General features: G+C 33.9%; 1 protein-coding gene across 4 annotated transcripts in view; it reads right to left on the bottom strand.

The window, feature by feature from the left end:
* Nucleotides 1-19,039, bottom strand: part of Ash1l (ASH1 like histone lysine methyltransferase) — a 174,505-nt gene that overhangs the window by 131,741 nt on the left and 23,725 nt on the right. For all 4 annotated transcript variants that reach the window (XM_046421554.2, XM_058571916.1, XM_046421555.2 and 1 more), the window contains exon 2: nt 15,925-16,445. In XM_046421554.2, the coding sequence (XP_046277510.1) occupies nt 15,925-16,344 (420 nt within the window). In that variant the 5' untranslated portion in view covers nt 16,345-16,445. The remainder of the gene's footprint in view (nt 1-15,924; nt 16,446-19,039) is intronic.

The raw sequence follows: 19,039 nt of genomic DNA, 5'->3' as shown, positions 1-19,039 counted from the left end.
GCCAACAACAAGAGGGTAAGGACTGTGCCTGCAATAAATGATACTGAGTAAACAGGACATCACCATGTAGAACCAACTCTTTCACTGCATACAAAAATTCACTCAAAGTGGACTATAAAATTCCCAGGGAAAAACATCTGAAAAGCTGTATGACTTTGATACGAACAATGACTTTTTGAAAATGATATTAAAAGCAAAGGCAAATGCTATGGTTTTCCTATGGTTTGAGGGTTCCCCCCAAGGATTCACAAGTTGAAATTTATTCCCTGCTGTGAGATATTACATTGATGGAAACTTAATCCAACTACAGTGTTTAGAAGTGGGGTCCTTTAAGAGATGGCCAGAATTAAATAATCACCAAATTAACAAAAATACAAAAGGGAATGTTGGCAAGAATATGTAGAAAAGAAGCCCTTATATACCATCAGGGGAAATGTAAACTAGTAGCCCCATTATGGAAAATACTTCCAAGTTCCATAAAATACTAAAAATTGGACTTCCATATGATCCAGCAATCCCACTACTGAGTATATATTCAGAAGAAATGAAAATAATATGTTGAAGAGACACCTATACTTCCAGGTTTAATGCAGCAGTATTTCAATAGGCAAGAAACTAAAATAGGGAAGGGGGGGCAGGGGATTAGCAAGGGCAGTGGAATATGAGACATTATTATCTAAAGTACATGTATAAAGACTCGAATTGGGTGTCTACATACTTCATATATAAACAGAGATATTGTGGTACATATGTGTAATAAGAATTGTAATGCAAAAAAAGTAGATGTATAAAGGCATGAATTGGCATGAACATACTCTATATACAAAGATATGAAAAACTGTACTCTGTATGTGTAATAAGAATTGTAATGCATTCTGCTGTCAAGTATTTAAAAAAAAATCAATAAAACTAAAAAAATAATCTAAGTATTTATCAAGACTAACCAACGGATTAAAATATACAATAAAATATTATATATCCATAAAAAGCATGAAATCTTGTCATGAATGAACCTGGAGATCATTATGTTAACTGAAATAAGCAAAACAAAGAAATACTACATGATCTCATTCATATGTGGAATCTAAAAAAGTTATTTCAGAGTAGTCATCAGAAGCTTGAGAGTTAGGGACAGGAGAAAATAAGAAGTATGTCAAAGGATATATAATTGTGGGGAGCCACTCTGAATGACCCACGCCTTCCATCCTGAAGCGAGAAGCTCTGACCCATCACTACATTTCGTAGTGACTTGGGCACTGTCCCTGTTACCTATTCCTTTGTAATACTACCCCTTTGCCCTGTTTGGGATAGAATGTTCCAAGGAAACGCCCTTGTGTGTCCCCTTCTCTTGCTCTGCCTTTGGGTGTGGCCTTCCTACATGTCAGTCAACCTGCTGACACCAGACATCCTAAAGCTAACTCAACTCCCTGAAACCTGACCCCCTGCCTCATTTGAATGGCTTCTCCTCAATAATAAGTGTTCAGCACGTGCTCTCTTTCTGTGGACCCTTAAGGTTAGAGGAGCTGTCACAGAACTCCAAAGAAAAAGGAATCTGTCTCTTGTGTGATAATTTTGTGCTGCCCAGTTCACCTGGAGTGACCCTGAGTGTTTTAGTTATGAGGAATTCGACATATAATTACAATAGAATAGGCAAATGGAGATAGAAAGTACATAAATAATTGCCTGGGGCTATTGTAGGGAAATATGTATAACTATTACTGGCTATAGAGTTGCTTTCTTATATAATAAAAATCTAAAATTAATTAAGGTAATGGCTATAAAACTCTGAACATAAAAAAAAGCAATCTATTCTTCAAATAGGTAAACTGTATGTTATGTGAATTATATCTCAGCAAAACTGCTTTAAAAAATTCAAAAATGTAATAAAGTACATTAGTGTGAGCATTATCTTATGTTTAAGCAAATAAATGCTAAAATATAGATGAGAATGAGTAATGCATTTATATAATTCTAATCTTCATAGAATTTTAGTGTACAAGCCTAAAGAACATTAAACATTAATCTTTAAGTGAAATATTTCACTTTCTTAAATTCTTAAGTCTTTCAAGAAAAATTCCTACTAGAGAATTCTTCACATTGTGTAAAAATTAAAAGCAAACCTCAATTCAGAAATGTTACAATAAACTCCAAAATGAATCACCTTCGCTCATTAAAAAAAGAAATTACCTTTGACCTGGAGCTAGTAAGGAATAGTTTACAAAATGAAAATATTAGAAGAAAACAGAATACCAAAAACAGGGTCTATTCTCATTCCAAAGAAAAAAATGTAATACTTTAAGATAATTCTTCAATGAGATAACTTTGTAAGGTCTAAAATTTGAATAAGCTTATTTCTGAAATATTTCTATAGAGTACTAATCATTTTCAATACTTGATAAGAAAAATTTTTGAATTTGCCCAAGTTATGAATTCAAGGTACAAAGTTCCTTTGAAAAACTATATTAAAACAGTTGTTTGTAAATTGTGTTCTGCTATGTACAAAATGTTAAATCAGTAAATATCCTACTTCTGTCTTGCACATCAGACATTTAGATATATAAAACAATGCATGCTTGACAATACAGGATGATAAATTAAACATCTGTTTTGATAGTTCACAAGTGTCTTCATTTCACCTTTTTTTTTTTTTTTTTTTTTTTTTTTTTTTTTTTTAAAGAGAGAGAATTTTTTTTTAATATTTATTTTTAGTTCTCGGCGGACACAACATCTTTGTATGTGGTGCTGAGGATCGAACCCGGGCCGCACGCATGCCAGGAGAGCACGCTACCGCTTGAGCCATATCCCCAGCCCTTCATTTCACCTTTTAACAAAAGAATGAACCTGACTGGTGAAAAGAAATCACAGAATGAAAAATGAGTAAAAAAAGGAAAAATAAATCATTTAACTGAATCATACAATAGGACAAATATAGTAAAGGCTATGAATGATTTTTGAATTATAATACAATGCTTTGTTCACATCCTCTAGTTCTTTAGAGAATGATTAAGGTACAAAATCAGTTACAGAATAACTGTAAGCATAAGTTCAGTAGTAGAGACTGAAATTAACTTGCCATGTACTTAAATTAATGAAAAAGGAAAAGCTGTCCATTATTAAATGTAAAAGAGTTTTGAAACAAAAGATTAATACTATATTCTGTAGATAACAACACAAAAAAGGAAGACAAACAAAAAGTTTACTAAAAATATGTACACTCCTCAGAGTACATGACATTCATTGCAAAGTTCCTCCTGTCATTCTATTATGTTGTACATATTATGCCATTCTATTGTGTCGTAGCATGAATGCAATTAAACAGATACAGATGGAAAATTTGCCTACAATTTTATCATCTTTTAAGCCAATCACACAAAATTCTATTGCAATGTTTCTAGATAAGATGTGTTCATTTTCCCCAAATGATTAAATGAAACATAAGTCACCTGCAAAATGTTAGAATTTAAAAATATAAACAAGGGCAAGAATGTGTTTCTAAAAATATTTAGGAATAATTTTCAAGAAATGTACAAAGCTTCAGTTTGTGGCATTTAGTCAAGAGAATCAAAATATCTGAGAACAGAAGTAAAAAAATAATACTAACCAACTATATTAAAGAAAACCGAACTTACCGATAATTAAGCATTTTCATACAAAATAACCAAATACTTTCTATCCAAAAGCAGACCAATATGGACCTTTCTTTTTTTTCTTTCTTCTTGTTAGGAGGGAAGTACTGGGGATTGAAATCTGGGGTGCTTTACCACTCAACTACATCCCTAGCGCTTTTTCATTTTTTGAGAAAGAGTCTTTCTAAGCTGCTTAGGGTCTCACAAAGTTGCTGAGGCCAACCTCTAACTCACAATCCTTCTGCCTCAATCACCCGAGTCACTGGGATTACAAGTGTGCTCTACTTCACCTGGTTAGACTTTTCTTAAATTACAAAGCCACAGAGGTTCCAGACTTGAATTCTATTTTCCAGACTGAAGCCCAAACCCTATGCTCAGTCTCATTATACTCTATAATTGAGAGTAAGCCAAAACATATTACTCAAGGAAGTTTAATCTCTTCATAAAAACATTATGACAATGGAACAACACAATAACAATATACAAATTGTGTGAGGTGAATTTCTATCAGCAAAGATCTCTTTTTGCTATATAATTTAAGGAACAAACATGTTATGTTTGTCCCAGATATCAGCAGCAGAGGGCAAGAAGTTATTCTTTTCCATCACTATTTTATTCCAAAAATGAAAAAGTCACTGCAACAGTGACTTAATCTATAGTCTCTCAGGATGGTCCCCTTCCCCCATAAATCCCTATTTAATTGTGAAAGAGATACAATTTAGAACTATATACTGTGATTCTGACTCACGAAGTCATGTCAGGCAGGAAACAAGTTCATCTTTACAAATACTTCTTCTATTAATCAATTTTCCTAAAAGCACCAGGTTTTGTTATTGTATTTAATTCTGATATCTTCCCTATTTATTTCCATGGAAGCTGTCTCAGAATTTATCAGAAATGTACACTTACTGAGCAGTCAGTCTACATGTATCTCTGGAGTGATTTTCAGGCATTAAAATGAAATAAAAGATATGAACAATCGTAAAAATCAGTGTTTTGAATTAATGAATCAAAGTGATGGCATTTAGGCTCAATTCTCTGGGAAAGAGGAAGCTATATCTTCTTACAATTTGGCTCAAAAATGACTTTTCCCATAGTAGGATCAACAATAAAATGAGAAACATGCACATTCCCCATATTTCACTATGTGTATCACTAAACTAACCCAGAATACAGACTCAAGCAGATATCCCTTACATTCTACATTCTAAGAGAAAGTAAACCTCTCAATCAAAATGCAGTGCTGATTAAGTTCAAAATGAAAATGAGAATTGAGGATGAACCTGACTAAACTAATTATGGTAGTTTAAATCTTCCTGGTACATTTCTAGCAAAGGCTCCACAGTGCAAAAGAAGGAATTTGATTCTCTGTTCTATTTAAGGGAACATATGCTTTTATAATTCTATTTTGGGGGAAAAAGTGACATCTTATCTTGTGCCCAATGCTTTATGACAAATCGTGGCTACTCATTGTGTGTGTGTGTGTGTGTGTGTGTATAAGGGGGTGGGGCACTTTACCAAAACATGAACGAAATGTGAACATCCAGGATAATCTGTTTAATTGCTACTACCACAGAGAACATGGGTATTGTGCCCAGTACTCTTTTCTACAATCAAATGTCTCTATCTCAAGCAGCTTCCAAAGAAAATAATTAAGAGAAGGTAAGAAAACAACAATACTTAGCAGGTACCTACATACCATCAGGTCTTTTTTCTTGAATAGTTTTTATCAAAATGAACACAGGAATGAAAGGTAGCAATGGTATATGTAGACTTGCATTCTGGATCTTTTATAAATTGTAATAAGATATAATATTTATATCTATCCTTACCACTATCCCCAACAACCCCTGCTTCCTGGTTGTCATGAACTGAGCAGCTTTCTTCCACCATGCCCTCTGTGTCATGATGTTCTGTCTCGTCTTGGGCCCAGAGAAATGGAGTTGATCAATATGGACTGAACCTCTGAAACCATGAGCTAAAATATTTTCTTCCTCTAAGGTGTTCTTATTTGGTCATCGGGTCTGTGGCTCAGTGGTAGAGTGCTCGCCTACCATGCATGAGGCACTGGGTTTGATCCTCAGCACCATATAAATGTAAAATAAAGATATTGTGTATAACTAAAAACTAAAAAATATTATAAAAAGAAACAATAGTTAATATGAAAATTACCATCCTATTACAATATATTCCTCTCTTATCTATTGACATTAGACATTTGCTAGTACAAAGCAATGGTTATTTGTAATATATATGCTACGGTTATTAAGCAGTCCCAGGAAGACACCCTTCACCTTTTACTACCTTTTAGCTTAAGGTAGAGTGTAGGAGAAGTGAAGAATAGATATCAAAAGTTTTCTTCTAGAAAGAAAATTATTCTTATTATTTTTTGTTTTGTTTTGCGGTGCTGGGGATTGAACTCTGGACCCTGTGTATGCTTAAGCAGGTGATCTAGCACTGAGTTTCGCCCCAAGCCCTGGAAGAGGATACTTTTTTTGTTTGTGTTCTTATGAACCCAGGTGTAGAACCAATGGTAGAACCACTGAACTATACCCTCAACCCTTTTTATTTTATTTTGAGACAGGGTCTTGCTAAATTGCCTGGGCTGTGCTGGTAATCTGTGATCATCCTATTTCAGCCTCCCCAGTTACTAGGATTATAGGAATGCATCACCACACTTGGCTTGGAAGAGAATTCTTAACTGTTAGATTTTGAAGTAGTTAGTTTAAAATACACACACACACACTCTTTAAACAGATTAACACCACCAAAAGGGTAAAGCTGAATCCAGTTGTGTCCTGAACCCACAATCCACCTTATTTCCCTTTCCCCTTTATATTCAAATCCCTACAACTCATTCTTAAACCTGATCTCTAATGCCACCTGCTGTTGCAGTTCTAGGACCTCAAAAGTTCTACAAATCTGATTCAATATTATCCCTGGCTTGATTTTACTCCTGCATGAAATAAAATTCAGGTACTATACTTTTTGGTAAGATGTAACATTAAACCTACAAATGACTGAGCTCCTTCATACTATAATCACAAATTTCTCAAAAGAAAACTTTTTAAATAAAAAGCAACATTAACTTTTAATTTTGCCTCTGAGAGGAATATTATAATAAAGTATGACTATATCTTTAAAAAAAACAAAAAAAGTCCTAGGAAAATGAGTTCAGTCATGTAATTCTTTTCTTTCTTTCTTTTTTTTTTTTTTTTTCTTTTTTTTGGTACTGGGATTGAACTCAGGGCATTCAGCCACTGAGCCATTTCCCCAGCCCTATTTTGTATTTTATTCAGAGACAGGGTCTCACTGAATTGCTTAGCTCCTAGTCATTACTGAGGCTGGCTTTGAACTTGCAATCCTCCTGCATCAGCCTCCCAAATCGCTGGGATTACAGGTGTGCATATTGCGGCCGGCAGAGTCATGTAATTCTTACTTTAAAATTTTATATTGCTAAAAGGAACACTAAACATAGAACAAGATTTTTAAATTTTTTTTTTAAAGTTGTAGATGAACACAGTGCCTCTTTTTATGCGGTGCTGAAGATCGAACCCAAGGACTCACACATGCTAGGCAAGTGTTCTACCACTGAGCTACAACCTCAGCCCCAGAACAAAATTTTTAAAATGAAAGAAAAAAAAAATCTACTTGTAATCATTCAATGGAAGCTTCATTCCAATATCTATTAATATTTACATTTTGTTGGTACTAATATAAACTAAAAGGGCTATCAAATTCTAGTACAGTTACAAAACTAAGGGAAGTATCAGATACTATCCTCTAGTATTACTTTGTTCCAGAAGTTCCATCTCTTTCTAGCAAATCTAACAAAGCTGTTAATACCTAATTTTAAACATGAGTTCCTCTATAAAGCTCTCATTGTATATTATCTTGCTTGCCACCTTCCCCAACAATTCTGTGATTTCCATAAACATTCTGTAAGTATTTCTAGTTATGTCAGTTGTCATATTACTCCTCAATCTTTTCATGGCACAGGATAGGCAATAAATATTTTATGAAAAAATGAATAAATCAAAGAATGCTGAGTCTACACCTGATAGTATGTCCAAAATTGATTTAAAAACAGTTTCCCTCTTTTGTGAAAGTACAAAGCAAAATGTTCATTCATTTTTAACAGTTATCTAAAGTTAAAAGACACAATAAAATTACAAACTTAAGATGGTAGAAATGTTTGAAATTAGTGACAATGACTGCACAACTCTGTGTACCCCTAGTAAGGCTGCACATTTTTAAAGGGTAAATTTTGCATATTTGAATTATATCTGAACAACAAATATATATGCTTTATTCTAAAACTGGGCTAACTTTATACAGGGTACAATGTAAGGGAACAACTCTAAACAGAAAACAACCATACTACTATTATATAGTAGAAATGCCAGGAAAGAAAAACCAAAAACCTAGGTAAAATCAAACCAATCTTTTTCAACAACTCCATTTCAAAATAAAATTTGCAGGCACAGTGACGCATGCCTGTAATCCCAGCAGCTCAAGAGGCTGAGGCAGAGATAGGAGGATCTTGAGTTCAAAGCCAGACTCGGCAAAAGCCAGGCACTAAGCAACTCAGTAAGACCCTGTCTATAAATAAATTACAAAATAGGGTTGGGGATGTGGCTCAGTGATTGAGTGCCCCTCAGTTCAATCCCTGGTACAAAAAAAGGAAATAATTAAAATTTGCTTAAGCAATTTAAATTTTTCCTGGAAAATCATGAATATGAGAAAGATCTAATGTATATTATTAATACCCACTATTTTCTTACTTGAGAGACATTTATCTACATGTCATTAAATTCTCAAGTTAATAGGTCTTGAATCTAATAATTGAATTCATGGGTTTTAATATTTTTCCACAAAAAATTATTTCATTGATATTAATTACTTTTTCAATGAGGGTTTCTTAAATAACCTAGTAAGATAGCATAGACCTTTCTTTTCTCTTTATTTTTTTTTAATTTTTAATATTTATTTATTTTTTTAAAATTTTTCGGCAGACACAACATCTTTGTTTGTGGTGCTGAGGATCGAACCCGGGCCCACGCATGCCAGGCGAGCGCACTACCGCTTGAGCCACATCCCCAGCCCTCTTTTCTCTTTATTTTTTTCTTTTTGAGATGAGGAGCTTGCTATGTTGCATAGACTGGTCTCATAAACTCAAAATCCTCTGCCTCAGCATTCCTAGTATCAGGGATTACAGGTATGCACTACCACACCCAGCTAGACATTTCTTTTCTAAGTAGAAATTTATCTTTTGGAAACAAAATTATAATTGTAGCTATGAATTTTATTTATAATTTATTGTGTTCTTTAAATGTGTATATCTAAACTAAAGTAACATCAAATAAACTAACCAGTGACAACATGTTAGTCAATCTAGCGACATGTTTCAATGCTATTTGACCTAATTTGTAATGAACACATACTGGTAGTAAAGTATCTATTGCCCCAACCTGTTCTGCTCATCAAAATTTCAATTTTTAATCACCATCAGTAGGAAACTGTTATTCATTTTTCATTTGCTACCAAAGTATACTAAGTACACTATGATTATAATAGTATACTAAGTATATAATACATAAGTAGACTAAGTAAACTATGATGCAAAACTCCAAAGTTGAAATTTTCTTTAAGTGGTGGAAAGGAATGTATGCTTCTTCTTTTAAATTAGTGTGTGATAAATATAAGTAAATATTATTACTTCCACTTTCACTTTCTAAAATACTACTGGAAAATGTACCATTCTGATAATTTATGAAATGGCACAGAAAATACATGAAGTTGAAAGAAAACCAAATATAAACATTTTATAGGAAGTGTGTAAGAGAGTTTTTTTCACTTTAGAAAGAAAAATATTAAAGGAAATCCTACTATAAAATTAATAATGAATGTATTTCTTATAAAACAATCAGGTGATTTCTACTTTTAGTCAAATGGCAAAGTAAATAGTATGAAAAGTATTCTATTGCTGGGTGCAGTGGCACACTATCTTTATTCCCAGTGGCTCAGGAGGCCAAGGCAGGAGGATGGAGGATCACAAGTTCAAAGCCAGCCTCAGCAAAAGCAAGGTGCTAAGCAACTCAGTGAGACCCTGTCTTTCTAAATAAAATACAAAATAGGGCTGTGGACATGGCTCAGTGGTCAAGTGCCCCTGAGTTCAATTGCCAGTAGTTAAAAAAAAAAAGTATTCTATTCTATCTATTACAACAAAGTAACTTAACCCAACATAAGATATGTATCACGGCAGTGTCTCTCTCCTAGGAAATAAGAAAAAAAATCTCTACAAAGGCCAAAAGAAAAGAAAGAAGGAACAGATCTAATTAGGCATGACTGTCCAGAGGATTACCGAACCAAACCATGGCCTAAGAGGCAAAAGTACAGTCCCCAGAAAAGGAGGTATAAACATACCTGACTCCTAGCAAAGCAAATTCAAAGCTCAATTCTCAAGCCAACATCAAATTAGGCTCCAAGATAAAGATGAACAAAACACAAACTTTATAATCAGCTGGACAAGTTCTAGGAAAAAAAAAATACTACATATTCTAATACTGCATTAAGCTTATAAATTAATAGGCAAGAAAAAAGCAAACTGCACTGTAATGAGGAAGAATTAGTCCTATCTATAAAACAATTAAAACTATATCACGGGCTGGGGTTGTGGCTCAGTAATAGAGCGCTTGCCTCATACATGTGAGGTTTGATTCTTAGTACCCATATAAATAAATAAATAAAATAAAGGTCCATTAACAACTTAAAAAAAAAACAATTAAAAAAAAAGAAAGAAAAACCTATATCATGCTGGCAAATAAAACACAAGCATCAGCAACATAATAGAAATTCAGACCAAACCCAAGTACATAAGGAAATCTGTAGGGCCTCAAATCAGACAGATCAAAGAGTTCTCTTTTTTTTTTCTTGTTACATGAATTGTACAGTAGAAAATCCTTCTCCGCAGCTTTCAACCTCATTACATATTTTATTAAAGGTCTCTGTTAGCATCCTAAAATAATGAAAAATATCACACAGTACAGGCAAGTACAAAATGCATCAACATACAGTCTGATAGATAACTATGTGTCTGTTAAAAGCAATATGCAGAAGAAATCAGTAAAACTGAGGTTCTACTGGTGACTGAACCCAGAGCCTCACAGTTGCTAAGGAAGATTGCTACTCTTAATTCTTTTTCATTTTTTATTTTGACACAGGGTCTTGTTAATTTGCCCAGGCTAGTCTCAAACTTTCAATCCTCCGCCTCAACTTCTAAAGTAGCTGGGATTATAGGTATGTACTCCTCACCTAGCAAAGACAGATGTACGCATTTGAAAGAGATGTAGGTTTGAACCATAACTCATAACTTTATTACTATACTGCAATAAAATTCAAAAGAATCAAAAATATTTATATGTTAAAAGTGAAACACAAGCCAGGTTCAATGGCATATGCCTGTAACCCCAACAAACTGGGAAGCTGAGATAGAAGGATCAAAAGTTTGAGGCCATTCACACAGCTTCATAAGATCCTCAGCAACTTAAGAGAGACCCTGTGTCAAATTAAAAACTAAAAAAGGGCTGGGGATGTGGCTCAGTGATAAAGCACCTCTGAGTTCAATCCAGAACACCACCCACCCACCAAAAAAAAAAAAAAAAAGGAAGAAACAGAAAGAATACTACAAAAGAAAGAAACAAAAAAAATCTTTTAAGAACTTGTAGTGAAAAAGGCTTTTCTAATTACACACCGAAATCCAGAAACCATAAAAGATTTATGATTAATTATAGGTTTTAAAAAAATAACAAATAATTCTACATGGCAAAATAAGATAAGACTAAAGACAAATAACTAACTGAAAACAAATTTGCAATCCATATTTCAAACGACTAAAGAAGCCCTCTTAGTCATGGTATTAAAAAATCTCCAGAATAAATTATTAAAGTAGAAAAAGTTGCAAAGAAAGTGTACAGCATGCTACTATTTGTATTTTTAAATACAGGAAGGATATACATATGTTAGACATGTATTTGCTTTATGTGCATAAAATATTTCTCAAACATATCAAAAGCACTGATGAGGGATTTACTTTCTGGAAGTTTCCTTGCATGAACTTTGGTCCCAAATAATTTATTCTTAATGTAGTAGAGGTAAACCTGAAGGCACATTTGATATAAAGTTTTCTTCATTTTGGCTGAGTAATGGTTGTTTTGCTTACCACTTATCACAGAATGGTACTATTAAACTGCAGAAGGGGGGGGAATCCAAAACGAATTTGCTCAGATTGTTGAAAATGAGTCATAACAGTAACAATGTTTGTTTTTCCTTTTTATGTTTAAAGGGATCTGTAGATGCCAAGCAATCTGTATCAAAATTCCAACATTCTTTGGGGAAATAGAACACTCTCAAAATTCATATAGAATCTCAAGGAATCCCAACATGCCAAAACAATCTTGAAAAGCAACAAAGCTGGAGGACTCACATCTCATTTCAAAATGAATTTCAAAGCTTTAGTAATCAAAACAAGGTAGTACTGTTAAGACAGACTGAACAATGGAATTGAAGAGTCCAGAAACAAATCTCCATACACATATATGGAATTTTTTTTTTAAACAAAGGAACCAGAACCAGGAAATTAATTCTCTTTAATGAAGATGCTAATAAAATTATTCATATTCAAAAGAATCAAGTTGGAACTTTACCTTAAATCATATACAAGATTTAACTTGAGTCAAAACTTACATATAAAAACCAAAACCATAAAACTCTTAGAAGAATACATAAGGAGAAATACACTGAATTTGCCCAGTTATTACTAAGATACTCCAAAAACATATGCAGTAAAAAACAAACTGGACTTCATCCATTTTTTAATCAAAGAACTCAACACAACTCAAAAATGGTCAGAAAATCTGCATAGACATTTGTCAAAAGTGATACATAAATGAACACTAAGCCTATAAAAAGATTGATCATCATTAGTCCCTAGGGAAATGTAAATCAAAACCACAGTCAAGAAAGGGAAGGAATAAAGGAGAGGATCTGGAGAAATTCTGGAATACTTATGTGTTGTTGGGAACATGAAATAGTGTAGCATCTATAGAAAACAGTTTGGAACTTCTTCAAAATCTAAACAAGAGAATTACTATATGATCCATCAACTCCATTCACAAAGTATTGTTGGCCCTCAATATCCATGGGTTGGGCAACCAATGATTGAAGCAACCTTGGATCAAAAATGTTCAGGAAATAATTCTATCTATACTGAACATGCATATACTTTTTTCTTATTATTCACTAAACAATATTATATGACAACTATTTACACAATATTTACATTACATTAAGTATTTAAATAATCAAGAGATGATTTAAAGTATATGGGACATTTTATGTAGATTATATTCAAAACACTACGCTATTTTACATAAGGGACCTGAAAATCCAAAGATTGGGGTGGGGGGTGGTAACCAGGGATTAAACTTAGCACAGTCGGCCACTGAGCCACATCCCCAGCCCTTTTTGTATTTTATTTAGAGACAGAGTCTCACTGAGTTGCTTTGTGCCTCACTTTTGCCGAGGCTGGCTTTGAACTGGCAATCCTCCTGCTTTAGCCTCCCAAGCTGCCGGAATTACAGGCACGCACCACCATGCCCAGAGAGGATTTTTATATAATATAGGTCCTGGACCCAATCTTCTAAGGACACCAAGGGATGACAGCATACATCCAAAGAATTGAAATTGGGACTCAAGGGGTGGGGTTCATGGCTCAGAGGTAGAGCGCTCGCTTACCATGTGTGAGGCACTAGGTTCGATCCTCAGCACCACATCAAAATAAAATATTGTGCTTGCCTATAACTAAAAAATAAATATGAAAAAAAAATGGGACTCAAACAGGTATTTTTCATACCAATGTTCACTGCAGCATTATTCACAATAGTCAAGGGTGGAAGCAAACCAAGATTCCACCAACAGATGAATGATTTTTTTTTTTTTAAATGTGGTGTACTCATATGACAGAACATCACTCCGATATAAAAAGGAATGAAAGGCTGGGGATATAGCTCAATTGGTAGAGTGCCTGCCTCGAATGCACAAGGACCTGAGTTTAAACCCCAGCACCACAAAAAAAAAAAAAAAAAAAACGAATGAAGTTCTGGAAAATACTTCATGGAACAACCTTGAGGACATTATGAAATACACTAAACAAAACAGGACAAGTACTGAATGATGACACTTTTATCAGGTATCTTGAATAGGCAAAAAAAAAAGTACACGAGACGTTCTCAGTTGCTGGGAATAGGGAAAATCGGGAGTTATTGCTTAATGTTTACAGAATTTGGATTTAAGAAGTTTTGGGAATAGTAGTAATGGTTGTATAACACAGTGAATGTGATTAATGCCATTGAATTGTACAGTTAGAAATGGTTTAATTTTTATTTATTCTTTAATTTTTTAGGTACACAGGGATTGAACCCAGGGGCACCTAATCATTGAATTATATCAGCAGCCCTTTTATTTTCAGACAGGGTCACTGGGATTATAGGCGTTTGCCACCATGCCTGGCTTTAAAATGATTAAAATAATAAATCCCAAATTACATATACATTTAGCATCAATCTAAAAAATGAACATAATACACTAAAAATCATTTAATTTAAATGGTGCATTTGTGATGATATTTGAATTATATCTTGATAAAGATGTTATTTAAAAACAGATAATACTTCCATTTCAGAAATGAGGAAAACAAGGCTCAATTTACCTAAGATTTATCCTGTTGATTTTTTTCAAGAACTGGATACAATACCCAATTTTTCCTGACATTATAATCTGCAAACTTATTCATATGATTTCATGAAGAAGTCATCATAAAATATATCTTAAATCTCTATACTCTCATGCAGAAGGGCAATCTATTAGAAATTTCTGAATGCCACAGCAATTTGGAGAACAAAAGAGCTTTGCAGCATTGTAGTTTCTGGTAACAAGTAAAATGCACATGAATGACAGGAAAGAATTAAAGCAGGCTGGGGATGCAGTTCAGAGGTAGAGTGCTTGCCTAATGTGCACAAGCCCTGGGTTCGATCCCAAGTCACACGCTCACACGCGCACATGAGGGAGGGAGGAAGGGAGGGAGGAAGGAAGAACCCAATCCTAACATAGCAGTATTTCTAGGGTCCATCACAAGCGTATGTTATTGCCAAGTAATCTTATGAAAATTTTACAGAACTTTGTTCCATAAAAAACAGGGATTTCCAAAACTTGCAACCAGCATCTCTTTCTCTGCAGAACAGATCATAATAAAAATTTATCAGAATAGAGGCAACTATTGATTAACATGAGAAATGGGCATATAGGGGAAGGAAGGAAGGAAGGAAGGAAGGGAGGGAGGGAGGGAGGGAGGGAGAAAAAAAGAAAGGGGAAAAAAAGAATTAATGATAAAAAATCAAATCATCATTTAAAACAGTGAGTAATATTCTTTTAGCCAAAATATTAAGCCAACTCTTTCTCCCTGTTTTACTCATATATGAATACTATCTTAAATCTGTGGGAATATATATATAATATATAAAATAATGCATAAAGGGACTAAAACTTGTGGTCAACAAAATAAAGCACAAATGTGAGACCTTTATTAGACAAGGTGAACAGAATGAAGAAGAGTTAGAGGAGTAACTGGATATCTGATAAAAGGGGGATGACTTTTCTTTTTGTTTTTTTGAGATGGGGTCTCACTACGTTGCCCAAAATAGTGTCAAACTCATGAACTTAAGCAATCTTAAGTAGTTGGAACTTCACCCAGCTAACATTTTTAATATATTAACTTGCCTTATGAGGAACAACAGAAATATTTTACAAAATAATTCATTTAACAAAAGCTTTCAACATTTCTTAGTGAATCTGATACTTTCCAACCATCCTGGAAGGCAGGTAATAATATAACCAATTAATAATATCTTTGGGCTCAGTTTCTCCTCTGTTAATTTGTCCATGATGACACTGTTAGTAAGTAGGAAGGCAAGATTCAAATCTAGGTTTCCTGACTACAAATCCAATATTTTTCCCACTAACCTTAGGAGTAATAATCAGAGTATGCTCCATTTTAAATATCTGTCATAATTTTATAAGCAAATTTTACTACATTGTATACCATTACATCTTTGACATGACTCACAGACTATTTAGAAGAAACGTAAAAAGATTAAAATCAAATTTCCTGGAATAGGTATGTAAATCAATAGAAAAATCTGAATACTGTCAATGACCACATATTGCTGGGCATTACACTTACCCTTTTTGGAGGACAATGTTCACTCTTTTCATCTGTCATTTTCCCACTTTTAAGCGTTTTCCTTGGGTGCTTGATAGTTGTTTTTATGGCAGGTCGACATACATAATTCTCCAAGTTCTTTGGAGGTTTTTTAGTTCTCTTAGCCTGAAGGCCAATTTTCAATTTTAAATTTCCCTCTGAAAAGTTTGTCTCTTTCACTGAAAACTGCTGCTGTGCATCAGTCAAACCATCATCTTTCCCTGCTTCAATGTTTCTTTCCCGATTCCGCTTTCGAAGGTCCTCTTCTTCCTTTGTGTTACTCTCTAGCTCTACTTCTCTCTTGCTGACCAGTGTGCCAGTACTGATGGCAGAAGGACTCTTTCTTGAAAAACCTTCGGAATCAGAACCCAATCCTAACATAGCAGTATTTCTAGGGTCCATCACAAGCGTATGTTATTGCCAAGTAATCTTATGAAAATTTTACAGAACTTTGTTCCATAAAAAACAGGGATTTCCAAAACTTGCAACCAGCATCTCTTTCTCTGCAGAACAGATCATAACAAAAATTTATCAGAATAGAGGCAACTATTGATTAACATGAGAAATGGGCATATAGGGAAAAGGATAAGAAGTCAAAAAGCACCCAAAAAAATCACAATTAAAACAGATCAAATTATAGTTTGAAATAGATTTAAGACCATTTAGTTAAAAATATGTTTTAAAATTTCAGAAATTTTATACTCTACAAATATCATGAATAAATATAGGTGGCATGGTACAAATCAAAATTGAAGAATCACTATTACAACTCAATCAAGAAATTTCTGCAACTGATGGTCAAGCAAACACAAAGATAAAAATAATTTAATTTTTTCAGAACTCTTCAATTTGAAAAGAATATATTCCTTATATTTTAGTTAAATAAAATCAGTTTTACTGAAAGTAAAGGACATTTTACTGGTTTTAAGTGGGTTTCAGTGTTCTAACCATTTTTAAGAAACTGTCAGGCTTTTTATGTTAGGACTTTGAGGCAGGAATAATCTTGCTGTACAATTTAACTCTGAATTCACTCAATCCATTCAAAAATATTTCTGACCACCCATTATATGCCAGGCATTATACTACATCCTGGAAATATATTATGTACTCAACAAATCCACTCAGTTCCTAAATTTATGAGGCTTAAAATCTAGCAAAAAACACAATAGAGAAATGACTGAGAACAATTGCTATAAAAACTTTTGAAAATCAGAAATTAATTTTTATAAGTTTTCCTAATAGCAAATAGTCAGTTGGCATGTGTCAATTCCCCAAATGCATAATATTTGGCGGAGGGCAGCTTATTGAGCTACACCCCCCAGTTTTCTGAATTTTTTGAGACAGTCTCACAAAGTTGCTGAGGGTTTTGCTAAATTGTGGAGGTGAGCCTCAAAACTGTGATCTTCCTACTTCAGCCTCCTGAATCACTGGGATTATAAGAGTGTGCCACTATACCTGGCTACATATATTTTAAAAAGAGCATTTTGATTTATTTTTTGATAGGTGGTATGCCTAATCTAAGAATCTATACTGTACAACCTTCCCCCATATATAAAGGTCCTCATGAAACCAGATTAGTATATAATCCAAAGGCCAACTGGTGAATATAAAATAAAACAAAATAATCTACTATTCTTGAGGACTGAAAGACTTGTATTATCTCAAGCATATGCCCAACTCAAGATCCGGGATTAGGAGTTGAGGCTATAGCTTAGTGGTAGAGCACTTGCCCAGAGTGTGTGAAGCACTGGGTTTGATCCTCAGCACCAGATAAAAATAAATTTAAAAAAAATACTGTGTCTATCTACAACTAAAAGGAAAAAGATTAAGGACTAGTATTTAGAAAAAGAATAATCTCATATCCCTTGGAAAATACCATTTATGAAATAAAATATTTTACAATTTTCACTGTGTGCCTTAATGATTTTCTTTTCAAAGGACAAAGACCATGATATAAAGCTGTTATACAGCTCCTACAAGAAGTATCAGAAAAATACCTAACCCAACAACTGGCATGTAGCAAGGATTTAACAACAGACACTCAATATTTTAGTACTGGTAGTAGTTGTAGCAATGGCAGCAGCAGCATTTTAAGCAGTTACTAAGCAAATGATGGTCAACTGACTATTCTCTTTAGTTTGTCCCATTCCGAAAGAATAATCTTCCAATGATTTCACTTTGGTAAGTCTATTACTTTACAATGGTATTCAAGGTTTTTAATAAACTGGCTATTCTCACTATTTAAACTTGTTTAATCTTATTTCCAACATACATCTCCTATGATTTAGTCAACTCAGTTTTCTTTACTGTCTCCAAGAAATCATATTTGCTTTTGCTTCTGTGTCATAATGCTTTCTCTCCCTTAAAAGTACAAAGTTCTATCTTTAATATGATGGATTTGGGATTCTACAATTCAAAATACTCTGAAAACCAAGGTTTTTATCATAATTCATTAGTGACAAAACCTGACCTGCACCTATTTTAGTCTTAATCATCATAATTTCTATGCAGGGGCTGGGGCTCAGCAGTTGAGTGCTTGCCTAGCATGAGTTGGGCCCTGGGTTCGATTCTCAGCACCACATATAGATAGATAGATAAATGCATTGTGTCCAACTACAACTAAAAAATGAATTTTTAAAAAAATAATTTATATATATATTTACATGTTACAATGCAGAAGTATTAAGGTGTTTGATTACAGACTGCTTTTCCAAACACTCTGGTGCCACATCACCCAATCTATATAACCTTTTTAAAAGCTGGGAAACAGACAAATCTTTGGCATCAAAGATTCTGAAGGATGGGCTATGGACCTATGTTCTCAGACCTACATTTAAGCTTGTAATGACTGATCCATCCCTGAATACTTATTATTCACATAGGATCACAATGGGGGCAACTGAGTTTTTCTTTCTCCACATGTCAACATCTGGGGATACAAACAAGTATTTGAATGGATGGATGAATGAATGAAGGAAGGCAGGAAGGAAGGAAGGAAGGAAGGAAGGAAGGAAGGAAGGAAGGTCTCTATAATTTCAAACACAATATTTGGCCTATAGCAAATGTTTCTCCTTTTCTATTTTACATAAATATCCCG

Source organism: Marmota monax, unplaced genomic scaffold (assembly GCF_021218885.2).
Source record: "Marmota monax isolate L192 unplaced genomic scaffold, Marmota_monax_Labrador192_F-V1.1 WCK01_AAM20220418_F8-fsc00108, whole genome shotgun sequence".
Classification (NCBI taxonomy): domain Eukaryota; kingdom Metazoa; phylum Chordata; class Mammalia; order Rodentia; family Sciuridae; genus Marmota; species Marmota monax.
The sequence above is the reverse complement of the archived record's forward strand: the minus strand, read 5'-3'. Positions and strand labels throughout refer to the sequence as shown.